The sequence below is a fragment of the Halichoerus grypus genome, chromosome 2 (assembly GCF_964656455.1).
Source record: "Halichoerus grypus chromosome 2, mHalGry1.hap1.1, whole genome shotgun sequence".
Classification (NCBI taxonomy): domain Eukaryota; kingdom Metazoa; phylum Chordata; class Mammalia; order Carnivora; family Phocidae; genus Halichoerus; species Halichoerus grypus.
The window spans coordinates 89647555-89663937 of NC_135713.1; the positions used below are offsets into that span (position 1 = coordinate 89647555).

Consider the following 16383-nt stretch of genomic DNA (forward strand, 5'->3'; position numbering starts at 1 on the left):
TAGTAAGTACTCAATAAATAGTGAATGAATCAAACATGAAGGAATGGATGGAAATCTGGGTGGATAGAAACTTGATGTTTTTGAGATCTTCTGATCACTTTTTAGATAGAATCTTCTAGGCAGTAAATTAACCTCCTAAATGTATAGCAATTGGAACATAATATTTTGTATTTTTCTTGAGGATGTCATGCAGGCCCTGGAGATTACCTCATTGACTAAAAACTAACTATGTGACTTTGGACCGAGGACTTGAGTTTTTTACAGCTGATCTCTCATTAATCAGATAGTAACGACACCTGTCTCACAGGCCTGTCGGGAGATGATACACATAAAGCACTGGGCCTGGTTCATAGGAAACATTTTGTAAATGTGAGGTATCACTTTTACTATTGCATGTTTCTTTCACATGTGAGATTAATGCCTGACTGTGTAGATGTAAACACTATCGGAATTACTCTCTCAATTTTTGCGGGTACATATATAATCACTTCTCTGCTAGCCACAAAATCATTTCATCCAAGCCAGCAGCTTGAACTTTGTAATGCAACTAGAACGTAAAAATGTCAGTGCACATTAGCATTTCAAGTTGTAAATAACCAGACCAGTCACAGTATAGTAAAAGAAGGACTTTAGGTTTCTTTGGTGAAACAAAAGCAGGTATAAAAAGTTACAAAGGTTTTAGATTTTCATTCACAAAAAAAAAAAAAAAAACAACAGTCATTCACATTTTACACTATACACGTTATAATATAAATACAGGAACGTATTATGTGCATTGTAATGAAGGAGAAAAATTAAAACCTAAGAGGTCAACACAGTGTTGTTCTGTGCTCTGGAACACTCAGAGGTGGATTATACTTAGTGCAGCAACCAAGGGAACTTGCTCAAAGACTCTGAGGATGATGGGAGCTACTGTTGTTCCTTCCAAGCCAAAGGAGGTTTCATGAAAACGAATCCGTGTTGGGTCTGCTCTTTTTGCATTTTATTTGTTGTCTACTCTTCTCAAGGTTGTTCTAACTAAAATTAGGGAAAGACTCCCAAATGCCTTCTTTCCATTACGGGGTTTTCCTTAAACGTTAAGTGGATAATGATTGGAATTCATCTTCAGCAGTCGCTTTATTCAAATAAAGGGGAGAAAACACAGTAGGAAGAGATAGGGAGAAATGTCAACATGTACACTCCACCTAACAGGAAGAAATACCCACACTCCATCTGTAGCTTCTTGCTTAGAATGGGCAAACACCATTTGCCGAGAGCTATACATTTTCCACTCTTCTCATAATAAACACTGGATGCATTCTATCCATCACATTATTTAATCAGGGACAAAATACCTAGATTATGTGGTCCCAAACGGTGTGGGGGAAGCATAAAGGCTAACACTGAAAAATAACTAGCATACTAGGTCAATTTGCAGGTTTGGGGGAAAATAACATCCAATAAATTAAATCAGTATGGCTTACTTCATTTATTTATGTATGCTTCACAGCTGCAGCATTCATACATGAACATTCAAAACTTTATAAAAGATTAAAATGGTTATATATACAAAATTTCTTTCTTTGAATGTGTGTGGTTGTTTTAACAATCCCCCACCCTCCAGAACCCTTAGGTCTGTATCCATTTGAAATGTGTTGATCTGTGATCTTGCAAGTTAGTGTTATGAAAGCCATTAAAAAGGAGACCTGGTTGAGTTAATAATTAGCACTTTGACCCCTAAAAAAATGCTCCTGGTCCTAGAAAAGTCCTCCATTCAGGCCTTTCTCGTAAGTGAAGAAAAAGGAATGCAGCAAAGAAGAGTTCCACGGTGCAGTCCTTAGTTCTGTGGGGATCCTGTCAGCCGGGCTTCAGGGTCACACGGAAGCAAACTGCACTTACGGCTGACATGGCGCAGTGACCTACAAGACCTTGTGTTTGTTAGTTGTCTAGGAAAAGCCGTCCTCAGACTTGCTGACAAAGGGCAAGTGAAACCATTTCCAGCCTAAACAAACTACAAAAAGCAGCCGAACCAATGATTAAAGACCTCTGAGGCTCCATAATCATCATTAAATATGCCCAAACTCTGTGTGACTTTTTATTTTATATACAGGATTAAAATCAACATTAAATCATCTTATTTACATTGCCATTGGTGCTGAAGTGGAGCTTTTTAAATAGTACAGTAGGCTGGTATACGTTAGAAAATGGTCTGCACTGGAGGCAAATAGAAAACTAAAGAAATTAGATAGGCTGGAAACAGTTACTTTCTGCCCTCATTTTCTTTCATTTTGTTAGCTTTCTTTTTGAATGCCAATACTTTCATCCGAAACGTTTTGGGAGCACAGCAACCCCAAATGACTGGACGGTGGTCCAAAAATCCAAACCAACTGATAGTACTTCTCGAGGTGATAGGAAAGGCACAGGAAGTTAGGACTTTGGCTGAAATGATGAACACACAGGTTCGCCACGTTAGGGGTCAGCGCCTGGACTCCTGCCACCTCCGGCTCCAACGGTGATCATGTTTTGTTGTATTTACTGAATTGTCCTTTGCTGATGAGGAATTTTTAAAGTATTTCTTAGAGTAAGTCCTTTGGTATGCAGACGCTACATGGAAGGAAAGAAAGAAAGAAAGAAAACACAACAATATTACTTGCTCCATACCCTAAACTACCAATACCGTAGCCATAAAATGAGCGTGTCTAGTAGTTGTCATAGCACGGTTGTCCATTCTTTCTAAAGGACCACTTACGGTTCAGGCAGGTAATTTTAGGCATAGCCCATCTTCCATTTCCGAGGCAACGGATAGTTGGAAGGTGGCGTTGAATGAAACCATCTTTGCAGTGATATCTAATCAGAGAGTTGATTTCATAACGAGGTTTCATCTTTCCAAAGGTCTTGGCGTTTTCTACAACAGGGGGCTGGCCGCAGGCAACTAAAGAAAAGTAAACTGGGTTATTGCCAAGTAATCTAAATATTTCTATTAGTATGAATCTTTTTTTTTTTCTCTTTCCCTTTTTCTGCTACCCAACCAAGCACCCTCATCAAAGGCAATCATTTAGAATTAAAGAATTGAAATTCTTCAAGAGAAATACTAAATACTGAGGCTCTGGGCCTAGTTTAAATCTCAGATTATATCACCTTCAGCTGTGTTTTATTAAAAACCATTGGGCTAAATGATCATATATTCATCTATCCATCTGGAAGGGTCACTTTTCTGAAAAACTCCAAATTAAAAAGCACCTGTCTCATGCCAACATGTGGCTTGTCGGTATTGTCTCCATCAGCATCCTAAAGTTTGTATTTATTACCCACCTTCAATTGGAACAATATGGATTTGTGACAATTAACTATCACAGTCACCTCCCTGAAAAAACTTACAATCTATAATAACATCGTAGTTTTAAAATATGGATAAAATATGGACAAAATATGGATTCCTAAATATCAAGAAAATATCTCTGGTTCCCTTTATGTTTATTTTCTCTGTCTGTCTTCTGCCTGGAAACAGGGGGAAAGTCAGGACATAGCATCCATGCCTCAGTTTTGTAATTAACTTATAAATTTCAACTCTTCAGAAGGGCTAATAAAGGTAAATCTTGGAATATATAACCATCATTTTAAATTTACAATGAAAAATTCTGAATATCAACAAACCTAGCAATGTAGAAATAACAAAAAAGAAATAGCAGTAAAAGAAACCTAGCAATTTTGAAATTCAAAAAGCTGGGAAAATTGATTCAACTGAGTGTGTATTAACTTACAGTTGTATTCAACATTAGTGTGTTGTTTAAAATGATATACTTCAATAATTAACTTTTATTAAGTGATTGTGTTTTGCTATATGTCTCTAATAAAAACATAACTTCAAAATAATTTCCCTAAATGGCACTTCCTTTCCATAGTTTACTTTGAGAATTCTGATATCACAAAGTCCATGTCATATGCTCTCATGAAATAATGCAAATCTTTAACGGGAGAATGATAACCAGAAACCTTGGTACCAAGATGTCTGGATGTCAGCATCCTAATATCAAAAGTTTACAAATTTTAATTTATTTACATATTCAGAAGGCTGTTTACAACCATATTCTTTTGCAATAACAAATGCGGTTTCACTTAAATATTTTGTTCCTCTAATTTATTTCTGCCTGACAAAATAGCTTGGAACATATTGACCTCATGACAAAGTTATCTTTAAAGAAACACAATCCAAGCATATCTTTTTATTCACATAAGGGATTGTCACTCAGACATAACCTAAAAATACATTATGAAGTCATACTATCTATAACTAAGAAATTAGAAATATTTATTCACGTAAATATTTGATCTTCACAAATTCCTATAAGATAAACTGAAATCTCTATTAAAAAATGTCATTTTCAATTAGTAAACTACACTATGTATATGGATCAACAATAACTCCAATCTGGAATATCTATAGCCTATACTGGTCTAGATACTAGCAAGTATCAGATAGAATGAAACCAAAGAGATACAGAAGGTTAAAACTATCAGTTAGATAATTCATTTATACTTGATTCTGTGCTATGTCAATAAATTAAAAGTTATCATTATCAGTGTATAGATTTCTTCCAAAACTATATATGAAGACTTAAAATAAAGTTAAAATAATTCAGTGAGTGTAGTATTGGAAAGGGCAGGCAAATAGACCAGAAATAGATCCACACATACATGCTCGATATTTGACAGAAGCAACACGGCAGAAGAGTAGGGGAAAGGTAATTTTTTCACTTGGACAACTGGGTATTATTATGGATAAAAATGTACTTGGTTCCCTACCTCAGAGAATACATGGGAAATCAATTCTAGATGATTTACATATAAAAATAAAAAAGGCAAAAACTATAAAACATTTAGAAAATAATATAGAATATCTTTCTGACTTTAGGGTAGGTATAAATTTCTTAAGACACAAAAGGGTTTGAACTCTAAAGGAAAATGCAACAAAATAGAGAATTCTGTTCATCCATAAATACCATAGGGTAAAAGTAAAAACAATGTACAAACTGGGAGAAGATAATATGCAACATATATAATTGTCAAAGGATTACTAACCAGGATATAAAAAGGATGCCAATAAATCATCATATAAAGGAAAAGCAATCAATTTTTAAAAATAAGGAATAGACATGAACAGAAACTTTACAAAAGAGCTATAAATGAATGACATGTAAGTATATGAAATGATATTCAGGGAAAGCTATCCAAGAAAATGCAGATTAAATCACAAGAGATAATATTTTATACCCACTAGATTGGCAAAAATCTCAAAGTCCAATAATATCAAATGTTAGAGAAGATGTAGAGTAACAGGACCTCTTACATATTGCTGGTGGGAGTGCAAATTGGTACAACTACTTTGGAAAACAATCTGGCATTTTCTAGTAAATTTGATGGTACATATATCCTATGACTCAGCAATATCACTCCTGGAAAAATACCCTATGGAAGCTCACATAGGCCTGCTAGGAACAAGTTCAAGAATGTTGATAGAAACAGTGTTTATAATAGCAAAAACACTCAAAATAACCCAAATGTCTACTGACAGGAGAATTGGTAAATAAAATATTATATAGTTATACATAAAATAAGCAGCAAAATGAAGAAATACAGCTAAATGTGTCAACATGGATAAATCTCACAAACGATGCTGAAAAAAGCAAGTCACAAAATACATACAGGATGATTCTACTTGAAGTTCAAAAATGTGCAAAATGAAACAATTTGTTGTTTACAAATACAAGCATGTGTGATAATACTAAAGAGAAAAGTGAGGGAATTAAGTCATTATCTATGGTTGGAATTGGAAAGTAAACAGATGGGATTGTAAGGGACCTGCAGGATGCTCCAAAGATGTGTGGACAGCACTGTGTTCTTTAAAAAAAAATAAATAAATACATATGCTTTGAGAGTGACGTTACCAAGAACAACTAGCATCTGTTCAAGAACAAGACACCACTGAGAGATTCCTAGTACAGGGAGGTGAGGTTGAAGCATACCCCTGCACCACAGAAACCAAGACAGACTACATTAGTGGATAAGAGAAGGGGTTAAATGTTGACCACTTTGCTCCTCCCCCAGGACTGTGCAGCACCACATGCAGAGGTCTTTCCTGAGCCGCACGTTCCCACAGTTGAAAAAAAGAACCCCCGGCAGACAACCAGCCTCCCCCCAGCATTGTGGGATGCTTTGTGGGAGCCCTACTCTGCTCTTGCACCACAGGGCTTACAGGGGGATATTTAGGGTCCAGCCATTGGGAATCTAGTGTGACTGTGAAGGGGGGAGGGCCCTGCAACAAGCAGCACTTGAACCTTGGCAGACCAAATTCATACGTGCAGTGCCGAAGTAGTAGCCCCGGGCAGCAGCTTTGCTGACCTGCAGAGCCCAGGCAGAAGCACACTGTGACCACGGACCTTGGCGGGGGACAGCTCTGCCTCATTCAGATCCTCAGATAAGGACTTTTGCCAGCCCTAGAGCCTGGTTTGCCCACATCCAGGCAAGGTGCTGGGTCACAGCCCCACCTGCTGTAGAGAGTGTCTTCCAGCCCCTCTGACCAGTAGTGCTGATGACAACTCCCAACAACTCAGTTTAAAAATGGGCAAAAGGCCTGAAGAGACATTTCTCCAAAGATCTATGAAAGGCCAAGAGGTAGGTGAAAAGATACTCAACATCACTAGTCATGAGGGAAATGCAAATTAAAATCATAATGACGTATCACCTCACACCTGTTAGAATGGCTATCATCAAAAAGACTAAAGATAACAGATGCTGGAGAGGATGTGGAGAAAAGGGAACCCTTGTGAGACTGTAAATTGGTACAGATACTAGGAAAGTAGGGAGTAGGTTTGGGGGATCCTCAAAAAATTAAAATAGAACTGCCATATATCCAGTAATTCTGCTTCTGGGAACATATCCAAAGGTAACAAAAACACTAACGCTAAAAGGTATCTGCACTCCCATGTTCACTGCAGCATTATTTACAATAGCCAAGACATGGAAACAACCTAAGTGTCCACCAAGGGATGAGTGGATAAAGCGGTGGTATATATACATACATGTACAATGGAATATTATTCAGCCATAAAGAATGAGGAAATCCTACTATTTAGGACAACGTGAATGGACCTTGAGGGCATTATGCTAAGTGAAGTATGTCAGACAGAGAAAGACAAATACTGTATGATCTCCCTTACATGTGGAATCTAAAGCAAATCTAAAATCTAAATCTAAATATGTGGAATCTAAAACAAACAAACAAAAAAAACAGGAAGAGGAGAAAAAAAAATAAAGAAACCGAACAGACTCAGAAAAGGAGATCAGACATGTGGTTACCAGGGTTGGGGGTAGGAGGTGGAGGAATCGGAGGAAAGTGGTGAAAGGTACACACTTCCAGTTGTAAGATAAGTTCTAAGGATATAATGTAACATGATGACTGTGGCCGACACCGCTGTATGATACACAGGAAAGTTGATGAGAGTAAATCCTAAGAGTTCTCATCACAAGGGGAAAATTTTTTCCCTTTATTCTTTTCTTCTTTCTTTTCTTTTTATTTTATCTATGTGAGAAGATGGATGTTAGCCGAACTGTGGTAATCATTTCACAATATATATAAATCAAACCATCATGTGGTATGCCTTAAACTTATACAGGGATGTCTGTCAATTATCTCTCAGTAAAACTGGAAAATATAATCCTCTTTACAAGTATTTAATTGAAAGTAGAATTACTGAGCTCTATATGTTTAAAGGTGTCTAAGATAATCTGAAAGGAGAAATGAGTCGTTTATAAAAGTCTACAGACATTTATAAAATTCCCCAGAGTACTGGTTAACAAAGAGGTAAGTCTCTATGACTCAAAGTCAGACAGGAGGATGATAAAATACAAGAATCGTTTTGTTTTGTTGTTTTGGTTTGTTTTCCCTTTAATGAGGTGGAGTCAATATTTTATAAATCTCTTTCCCCCTTGGGAAATGCAAACCATGGTGCTGTTTTTGTGAAACCTTTGTAGCTGTAGGGCTGTGGTGGTCAACCTGGGGGCAGTTCTCTTCCTCTCCCTCCCTCCCCAGGGATAGGTGGTAAAGTCTAGAGACACTGAGGGTTATTACAAAGCAAAGGAGGAGGATGTGGAGTGGAGGAGAATGTTACTGGCATTCAGTGCATGGAGAGCAGAAATGCTGCCAAACCTGCAATGCACAGGACAGCCCCCACAACTAAGCATTATTTGGACCAAAAGATGAACAGTGTTGCTGTTGAGAAACCCTGCTCTAGGAAAAAGTAACAGGGTAAATAGAAGAATGCTCGGATCACAAAGGGAAAAGCATGACTCCAGGGAACATTTGGAGATCTAAGAAGACAAACATGACATTCGGATTAAGACAAACAGTTCATTAAAGACTTCTTACACTAGAAACAGGGAAAACAGCAAACACTTGATTTGCTATTTTCATGAGTCCCATGGCAGAAGTGCGGAAGTAACGCACAGGGCCGGGGAAGCTGCCCATACAGGAAGGATATTCAGAGTCAATTCCGCTTTAGGTAAGAGAATAGCAGAGAGAGTGACACGCCAACAGTTGAGTTTCACCCGAGCTCTGTGTCTCAGTGTTTTCTTTCTTCTGATAGAATTTTACTATTAGTCTTTCCTAAAACATCTACAGAGTGTGTATTTTTAGTTGATTATTTTTTATCCAAAGACAAATAAATCAAATGGATTTCATATTTTACATTTGTACTCTTCCTTGATCAAAAAGTCTGGGTAAATTTGGAGGCTAAATTTTCATGTTCTAACACCATTATCAATTGGAAGTAGGTTAAAAAAAATTTATGGTGAGTGCCTGGGTGGCTCAGTTGGTTAAGCAACTGCCTTCGGCTCAGGTCATGATCCTGGAGTCCCTGGATCGAGTCCCGCATCAGGCTCCCTGCTCGGCAGGGAGTATGCTTCTCCCTCTGACCCTCCCCCCCCCCCATGTGCTCTCTCTCATTCTCTCTCTCTCAAATAAATAAATAAAATCTTTAAAAAAAAAAAAAATTTATGGAATTCCTATTTTTTAAAGGAAGAAGTCTATACAGTGTGCCTTAGAAATGCGAACATATTGGTCAATAATAAACACTTTTAAAAATCAGCATTCATAATTTTATCTGTTTAATGTCAACTAAGCAAGACTCATTACAAAGCTTACATTTCAAATGTTATTATTTTATCATATGTTGAAGGTATTCAGCCAGAGATATAACAATGCTGTTTTGTGCTATTGTTTACACCCATGGAACTCCTAAGGGAATGATGAAAAAATTCAAATGCCTACAAAGACCGGGCACTTAGCCACAATGAGGGAAGGAGCAAAGAGCTGGAGATTGCAGTCCCCACTGAAGGAGGGTGGTGGTTTTGAACACTCATAAATTTGAACAGGGACCAAATGGTACCAGTTCTTATTTTTTTACAAAAGTAAAAAATCCAGATTATTTTATAATATATCCCAATTTTTAAATGTTGACAACTAATTTTTCTAAATGTTCTCCTCATTAGAATAAGCAGGTGGATAGGCTCTTGGGCTGGCACTTTGTTTTTCTTAAAGATACTGCCAGGTAGTTGTTTTGTTTTGTTTTGTTTTGTTTTAATATAAATGCTACACTGTTATCTCAGCATCTGACATCTAAGGTAAAGACATTACTGAAAACAAACTGAAATATTCCAGAGGCAGCAAGAGTCCGTACATGACATGCAGTTTGTGTCTTGAAGTAATGAAGTTTATTCTTCCTGAATTCACTTGATAACTGAAATGCAGATTAAGTACATTATTAATTAATCATTACCTGTTCCTTTCTTGCAGGTATAGGTGAGATGATAATTGCAGGGAACATCATTCCATTGGCCGTTCTCATGCCAAATGATTACAACACAATCTTCTCCAGCAGAAAAGAAGCTGTCTGGCTGGTTGGGCCTCCAGTTCTCATATTGCTGTGAAAATAGAAGAAGAACAGAACTAAATACTTGATAGTTAAAAAGTAGCAAATGATAAGAGTGACGGAGCCATGACATCACAATGGAATGAGAACAACTAGACTTTTGAACCATCTAACTGAAATTATTTTAATGGTAAAGAAAAAGACTTTTACACTCTGAGTGGAAAATATATGTATCTCAAAATCTCTCTTCAACAAATATGTATTTTTTATCCTTTGGCAGTGAGATCTGTCTGAGAAATTTTGTTCTAGTTATACTAGATTTCTAAATATATAATCAATGCTCAACTTAAGAAATTTAATCATGTTCTTATTATTAAATGTAACAATATTAAGGGAAGTGGAAATAGAGAAAAAAAATCCATAATCTAGTCACTTGGTCATGTTTTCTTCCAGGCCTTATGTGCAGGTATAATTTTATGTAGTTGTGATTATAGGGCAATAGGATTTTTATTCTTCCTTGTACATCTTTATCTATAGGTACTATAAAGTGGTATATCTATAGGTACTATAAAGTACCTTTTCTTGCCTTATTTAATGTGATTGTCTTTATCCAAGTTCATTTATTTGGTTAAAAGAATTGAGATTTTTGCTATATTTATTTTTTATAGTTATCCAATATATATATACCCATTATTTCATATTCAACCTTCCTGAGTAATTCTGTTTTAGATGTGATTCCTATGTGCACCATACAGTTAAGTTTTGCTTTACAATCTAAATTGGAAGTTGTTCTCTCTTAATAGGAATATTTATCACATTTAAGCATATTGATATAAAAGATAAGCTTTTAAAAATATCTTACTATGGGGTGCTGGGTGGCTCAGTCAGTTGAGCATCTAACCCTTGGTTTCAGCTCAGGTCATGATCTCATGGGCTCCAAGCTCAGTGGGGTTTCTGCTTGAGAGTCTCTCCCTCTGCCCCTACCCCAACTCACACATGGGTGTGTGTGTGTGTGTGTGTGTGTGTGTGTGTGTGCTCTCTCTCAAATAAATAAATCTTTAAAATATTTATATATATCTTACTATAAATATATATTTGCTTTTCTTTGTGTAATGTATGTTCAGATACTGTATTGAATTTTACTGATTTGATGTTTTTCCACTGGTTATCTTTATATCTATATCTTTAGATGATATCTTTTTTTTAAAAGATTTTATTCATTTATTTGAGAGAGAGAGAGCACAAGCAGGGGGAGCGGCAGGCAGAGGGAGAAGCAGGCTCCCCGCTGAGCAGGGAGCCCGATGCAGGACTCAATCCCAGGACCCTGGGATCATGACCTGAGCCAAAGGCAGATGCTTAACCGACTGAGCCACCCAGGCATCCCTAGATGGTATCTTTTGATTCCCCAGTCTGAGCAATGATATATAACCAGAAATATATTTTGCCTTCTATCAAAGTAACAGCTGTCATTTGTTTCGCACCTATAATGGATGAAGCCCTCTTCTAGGTTCTTGGTACGCATTATCTCTTAAAAGTATCTAGCAGGATTAAGAGTAACTTGGACCTCTGAGATATTAAGCACCCAAGATTCTTGGGTTTACTTTCAATTTCTATTACCTTAAAATGCTGCCCCCATAACCAATAATTATATGAAAAACACAGGCCCTGCCTATTCAAAAATAATAAACTTTGGACTATAAATCAGAGAGTGACCTCCTAGTCTTGGGTATCCTTGTAACTAGAATGTGATATGGGACAAGTCTGTTCAGTGTCTTTCTGGCTCAACTTGAGAATCACTTTGCCAATCTGCTTTGCCTACTGTCACGTTGTACATCACATCTAACGCTGACAACACTGGTAGAGACAAACTGCCTTCACTTAGTAGAAGGACAGATTCAGATTTATGTGATGATGGCTAATATGCCTATCTTTCCTGGGCCTACAGATCTATAAGTCTTCCCTTGAATTATATTTAAAATAAGTCTGTGGCTTGAAACAATGAATTACAATATTTTATTTGGGAAAGATAAAGTCAGAGAAGAAAGAACTGTATGTAAGAGTAAGGCAATTGTTTCCAATTCAGGACATGCCAAAAAAACCAAAAAAAAAAAAAAAAAAAAAAAAAGGCACCATGGCTACTTTTACGTCTTTTAAAAACATATAATAAATAGATGAGAGAATATCTGTATTTTTTTTCTCAGAAAAACAAATAGCTTTTAAAACTTTTAAGTATGATAAAAACCTTGATCTTTGTTAAAATAATTTGTGAGAAGATCTAAAGTTTGAAAGCCTCCAGATTAAGAGACCTTCTACTTTTCCTTCAATCTCTTTGCCTAGCTTTGCTTTAAAATCCTTCTCAATCATGCCAAAATTAAGATAGGAGATAAGAGATTCCTGTTCTGTAAAAAAGGGTCTTTGGAAAGTAATAAAATTGCAAAGAACCAAGGTAAGCTTAATAAAGGTACTGTGGTGTTTTGTTTTTTTCTGGTGGAAATCCAGAAATTATATGGACTGAAATCCAATTCTAGTAGCCTGAATGGTACCACTGAGTTACTGTCCAGATGGTCTTGGAAAGGTTGCTCACAGGACCATACTCACCAAAGCGTCTTTGACTGGCAGGTCTCCCTGCAACGAGGAACGACATTTGCTCTAAAATGGGTTTCTAATTATTTCTCTATTTTCCTTCTCTTTGCTAACTGACCTCCCTTATCATCTCTCACCTTTCACCCATGAAACCTTTTTTTTGTTTTGTTTTTTGCTACTCTTTTTAAATAGATAAAAGGAACTGGGACAAGAAAGCAGAGATATAAGTCACATTCAGTCTGTTGCTGATGTATATAACTAAGTGGCCTTTAACAGACAAATTAAAGCAGGATCAAAATAAAATTCTTAAACTAAATGAAATTAAATTAACAAACAAAGGAATAGGAATGCCTTGAAACTAACAAAGATCTGTATTTAATTCTATTTAATGGCCAAAGGTTCCGAGTTCTTCAAATACTTATGGATTTTGGAGCTCAGTAATTTCTAGCTTACTTTCTAACTAACCTCTTTCAGGAAACGAGTTAAAGTCCTCAAAGGTGGAAAATTTTACAACATCTCAATAGAATGTTGTAATGCTCCCTGCCTCTTTGTCCCTGCCTACACTGCTCATGTCTCTTCCTTGCTTTATTTGTCTTCATAACAATTATTAACTTCTCATGTCCCATATAATTTATGTATTGTATTTTCTCCTCCTTAGTAGAATGTAAGCTCATTGAAGACACGAATTTAGGGTTCTTTTGTTTACTAGTGTATCCTCAGTGCTAGGAATTATGCCTGGCACACACTGGTACTGATATTTAGGAATAATGAACAACAGCATGTGTTGCATTCTTCCTCATCCATATCTACTAATCGAAGATGTTGCTTGCTGCTACCAAATGCTAGGCGAGACAAGCAGCACCATTCTGGAAAACAGTTGGTAATACATATCAAGAGCCTCAAAAAGTTCCAACCCTTAGACCCCATAATTCCACTTCTAAAATTCTATCCTAAAAAGTAATCAGAAATGTGAACAATAGTTTATCTAAAATATTATTTATACTAGCAGTAAATGGGTAAAAATCTATAGAGTGAATATATATTCAATAAATTATGGCATGGGTATGGTCAGACAAGTGGTATATTATATAACCATTAAATATCTTGTCTGTGAAAAATATATAAGGAGATGGAAAATATTAAAAGACGTGTTAAGTTAAAATTAAAAAGCAAAATACTAAAAATACGCAATGATCCAAATTTTACACATACTCTCAGCTACAGCTGTGTGTGTGGTGTGTGTGCACACCCATGTGCATGTCTGTGAAAGACCAAAAGGAAATGCAGTGGAATGTGACAAAGTTTATATCTGAGTTATATGAGACAGAGATAATATTTTATTCTATATACTTATGTGTTTTCCACTTCCCTAGAGTGAGCATGAATTATTTTTCGAATCGGTAAAAATGAACATTGTAAAATGATCTATGCAGCAATCAGAAAGAACTTATAAAATTCTTAGCTAACCCTTTTCTAATCTAACCTCAACAAATACCACTTCAAGTTACCAGTTACTTGACTGCCATGGGTTCTGCAGCTGACATTTCCTCCTGATCTGAACAATGACCGTCTCATTTTCACACTGAAATGAGATTCAGATTCCATGCCACTGAAGTGATTCTCAGGGCTTAAGCTGCCCAGACTCAGACCTCTGGTAAAAGATTTAATTGTTTTTGGTGGGAATTACATTTGGCTTGCAACAGTAATTTCAAACCTGTGTTCTGTGTTGTTGCCTGGGCAGAACTGTGGGTTAATGGTGCAGGACCAAACTTTGGGTCTGTGGTTTTTACAGGAATGTCTGATACCCACAGGCATGTCACACTATTACCTCATATCTGATAGCTCCATTGTGCAGATTTATTTTGGCTAGGATGCTTTGATTTTGCTCCATGTTATTGCTTAACTAACTTAGCAAAGGAAACTTCACTTTTCTGAATAACTTTCTTTGTTTCCCCCTAAATTCTTTACAGCTTTATTTTTAATATCACTTGCAGAGGAAAGGGTATAAAAAATAAATCGTTGACTTCAGGTTTAATAATGTATTTTTTTTTTCACTAAAATTAAATGTTAGAAAAAGATCTCTGCTCAGGAAATCAATTCTGCGTTATAAGAATGTAATAGAGCCTCTCTCACATAGGAAGTGTCTTATACATACAGAAACGTAGGTTCTTGGAATGAGCAGAGAAAAATGCCCCCACTTCCATCTTGATATTTTTCTCTTCATTTGGAATTGTAAGAAAACACCCTGGGTGATCTACCCTAGATCAACCCTCTTCTAGGGCTGGATGGGCAAACTAAGAATTATTCCAAAAAAGCCAGCATGGTTTGCAGAGAATTCATTTTAACACCATCAACAAAAACAAATGCTGATTAGACCTCTGCACGTTTTTCTGTGTCTCAGAGACTCATGTGACCCCAACCCAAACCCCAAACTCTCATTGCCTCCCCCAGAAAGCAGAATTAGACGAAGACTATGTCTGAAAAGAGAACTCTAAATTACTTTGCATTTTCATTCTCCACTGATGGCAAAGACAATTATGACATAAAACTCAAGTAGTTGATGTAGAAGAAGCCAACTCAAGATAGAAAATTTTCTACATGTTCTATAACAAACTTGTACTTTATTAAGAGATAATTATTTTATATCAGTATGAAATTGCTTAATGTTGTACATTATGTGACAAAGTTACTCTTAGAGTTTCAGTTAAATGACTATTCTCTGTATCTGTAGAAAACAAAAGTGCCAAAAAAGACAACCATTTCAATTAAATTGGATTTAGTAACTTTCGGTTTTTGTTTTCTCTTTCTTTTTCCCCCCAAATGGGTTCAAACAAGTCAACTGCCAAAAGCATAAAATGATTCAAAAAACCCTGGCCAAAATACAGCAGCGAAGCATGGTTTTCTCACATGAAAACTGTCTCCACAAACCAGAGAACTCATTTTGAACCAGTCCTAATCTCAAAAGGAAAAACTCAGAAAAGACTGAAGTTATTCATCAAAATCAATCAAACTTTATATATGCTTAGCTTACTTTGTTCCAAATAACCTGTATGTTATTGTCGAAAATTTGTTGCTGTCTCACATTAACATAAAGGTGTAGAATTAACCTGCAGGTTCTCTGGGGCACACAAGACTTCCCTGCCTGCCAAAGTTCTTCACTCTCAGTGAGTGACCTCAATTCCACACACCTACAAGGGACCTGACTCATTTTTCTCAAGCAGCATGGCTGAAGAGCTATTCTCTCCTCCCAGCTCTTTGCAAGTGTCCAACTTGATTCCATAAACGTACTAAGGAGGGTAAAGTATGTGTGTGTGTGTTTGCAGGTAGAGGTGGGGGTCTCTTCTTTTGAAAGTTATTAGCAATCTACTAAAGTTAGACAGGGTTGACATCCTTTCAAGCTCAATCTCTGGTTATATAGCGTCTAGGAGTCCCAACTATCATTCAGAGATACCAGACGATCTTTTTATCTTTAAAATACACACCACATGGCCATGATCAATGGCCCTAAAATCTCAGCAGATAACTGGTATCACAAGCATGAACAAAATAAATTGATGATAAAAATGTAATGTGGCTAATTGACCTTTTCCTTATGCAGAGATGGATAACTGCCTTTTTTTCTGAGGTTGAAAAAAATTATTTCAGAAATATAGAAGATTTAGAAATAAACCAGGTGCTTTGCTTTGCTTTAAAAAAGGAGTTTCTTGGGTTCAGCTTTGAGCATGGCTCTCAGTTAAAGAAAAGAAACAAGATATCCAGCATTAATCAGTTACTGCTGTGACAGTCACAACCCAGCTGGTCCTTTACTTGATACATATATAAGCAAATCCATTTATGAGGAAAAATGTGAACAGCTAGGTAGTGAAAAGGAAAGACTGGAGCAAGGAAGGTTCCT

The 16383-nt window shown here is 36.5% G+C and overlaps 1 protein-coding gene across 3 annotated transcripts in view; it reads right to left on the bottom strand.

The window, feature by feature from the left end:
- Window positions 1–611: 611 nt before the first annotated feature.
- Window positions 612–16383, bottom strand: part of VCAN (versican) — a 116887-nt gene continuing 101115 nt past the window's right edge. For all 3 annotated transcript variants that reach the window (XM_036091246.2, XM_078067090.1, XM_078067089.1), the window contains 3 exons: window positions 9813–9957; window positions 2729–2911; window positions 612–2583 (listed from right to left, as the gene is read on the bottom strand). In XM_036091246.2, coding sequence (XP_035947139.2) covers window positions 2456–2583; window positions 2729–2911; window positions 9813–9957 — 456 coding nt within the window. In that variant the 3' untranslated portion in view covers window positions 612–2455. The remainder of the gene's footprint in view (window positions 2584–2728; window positions 2912–9812; window positions 9958–16383) is intronic.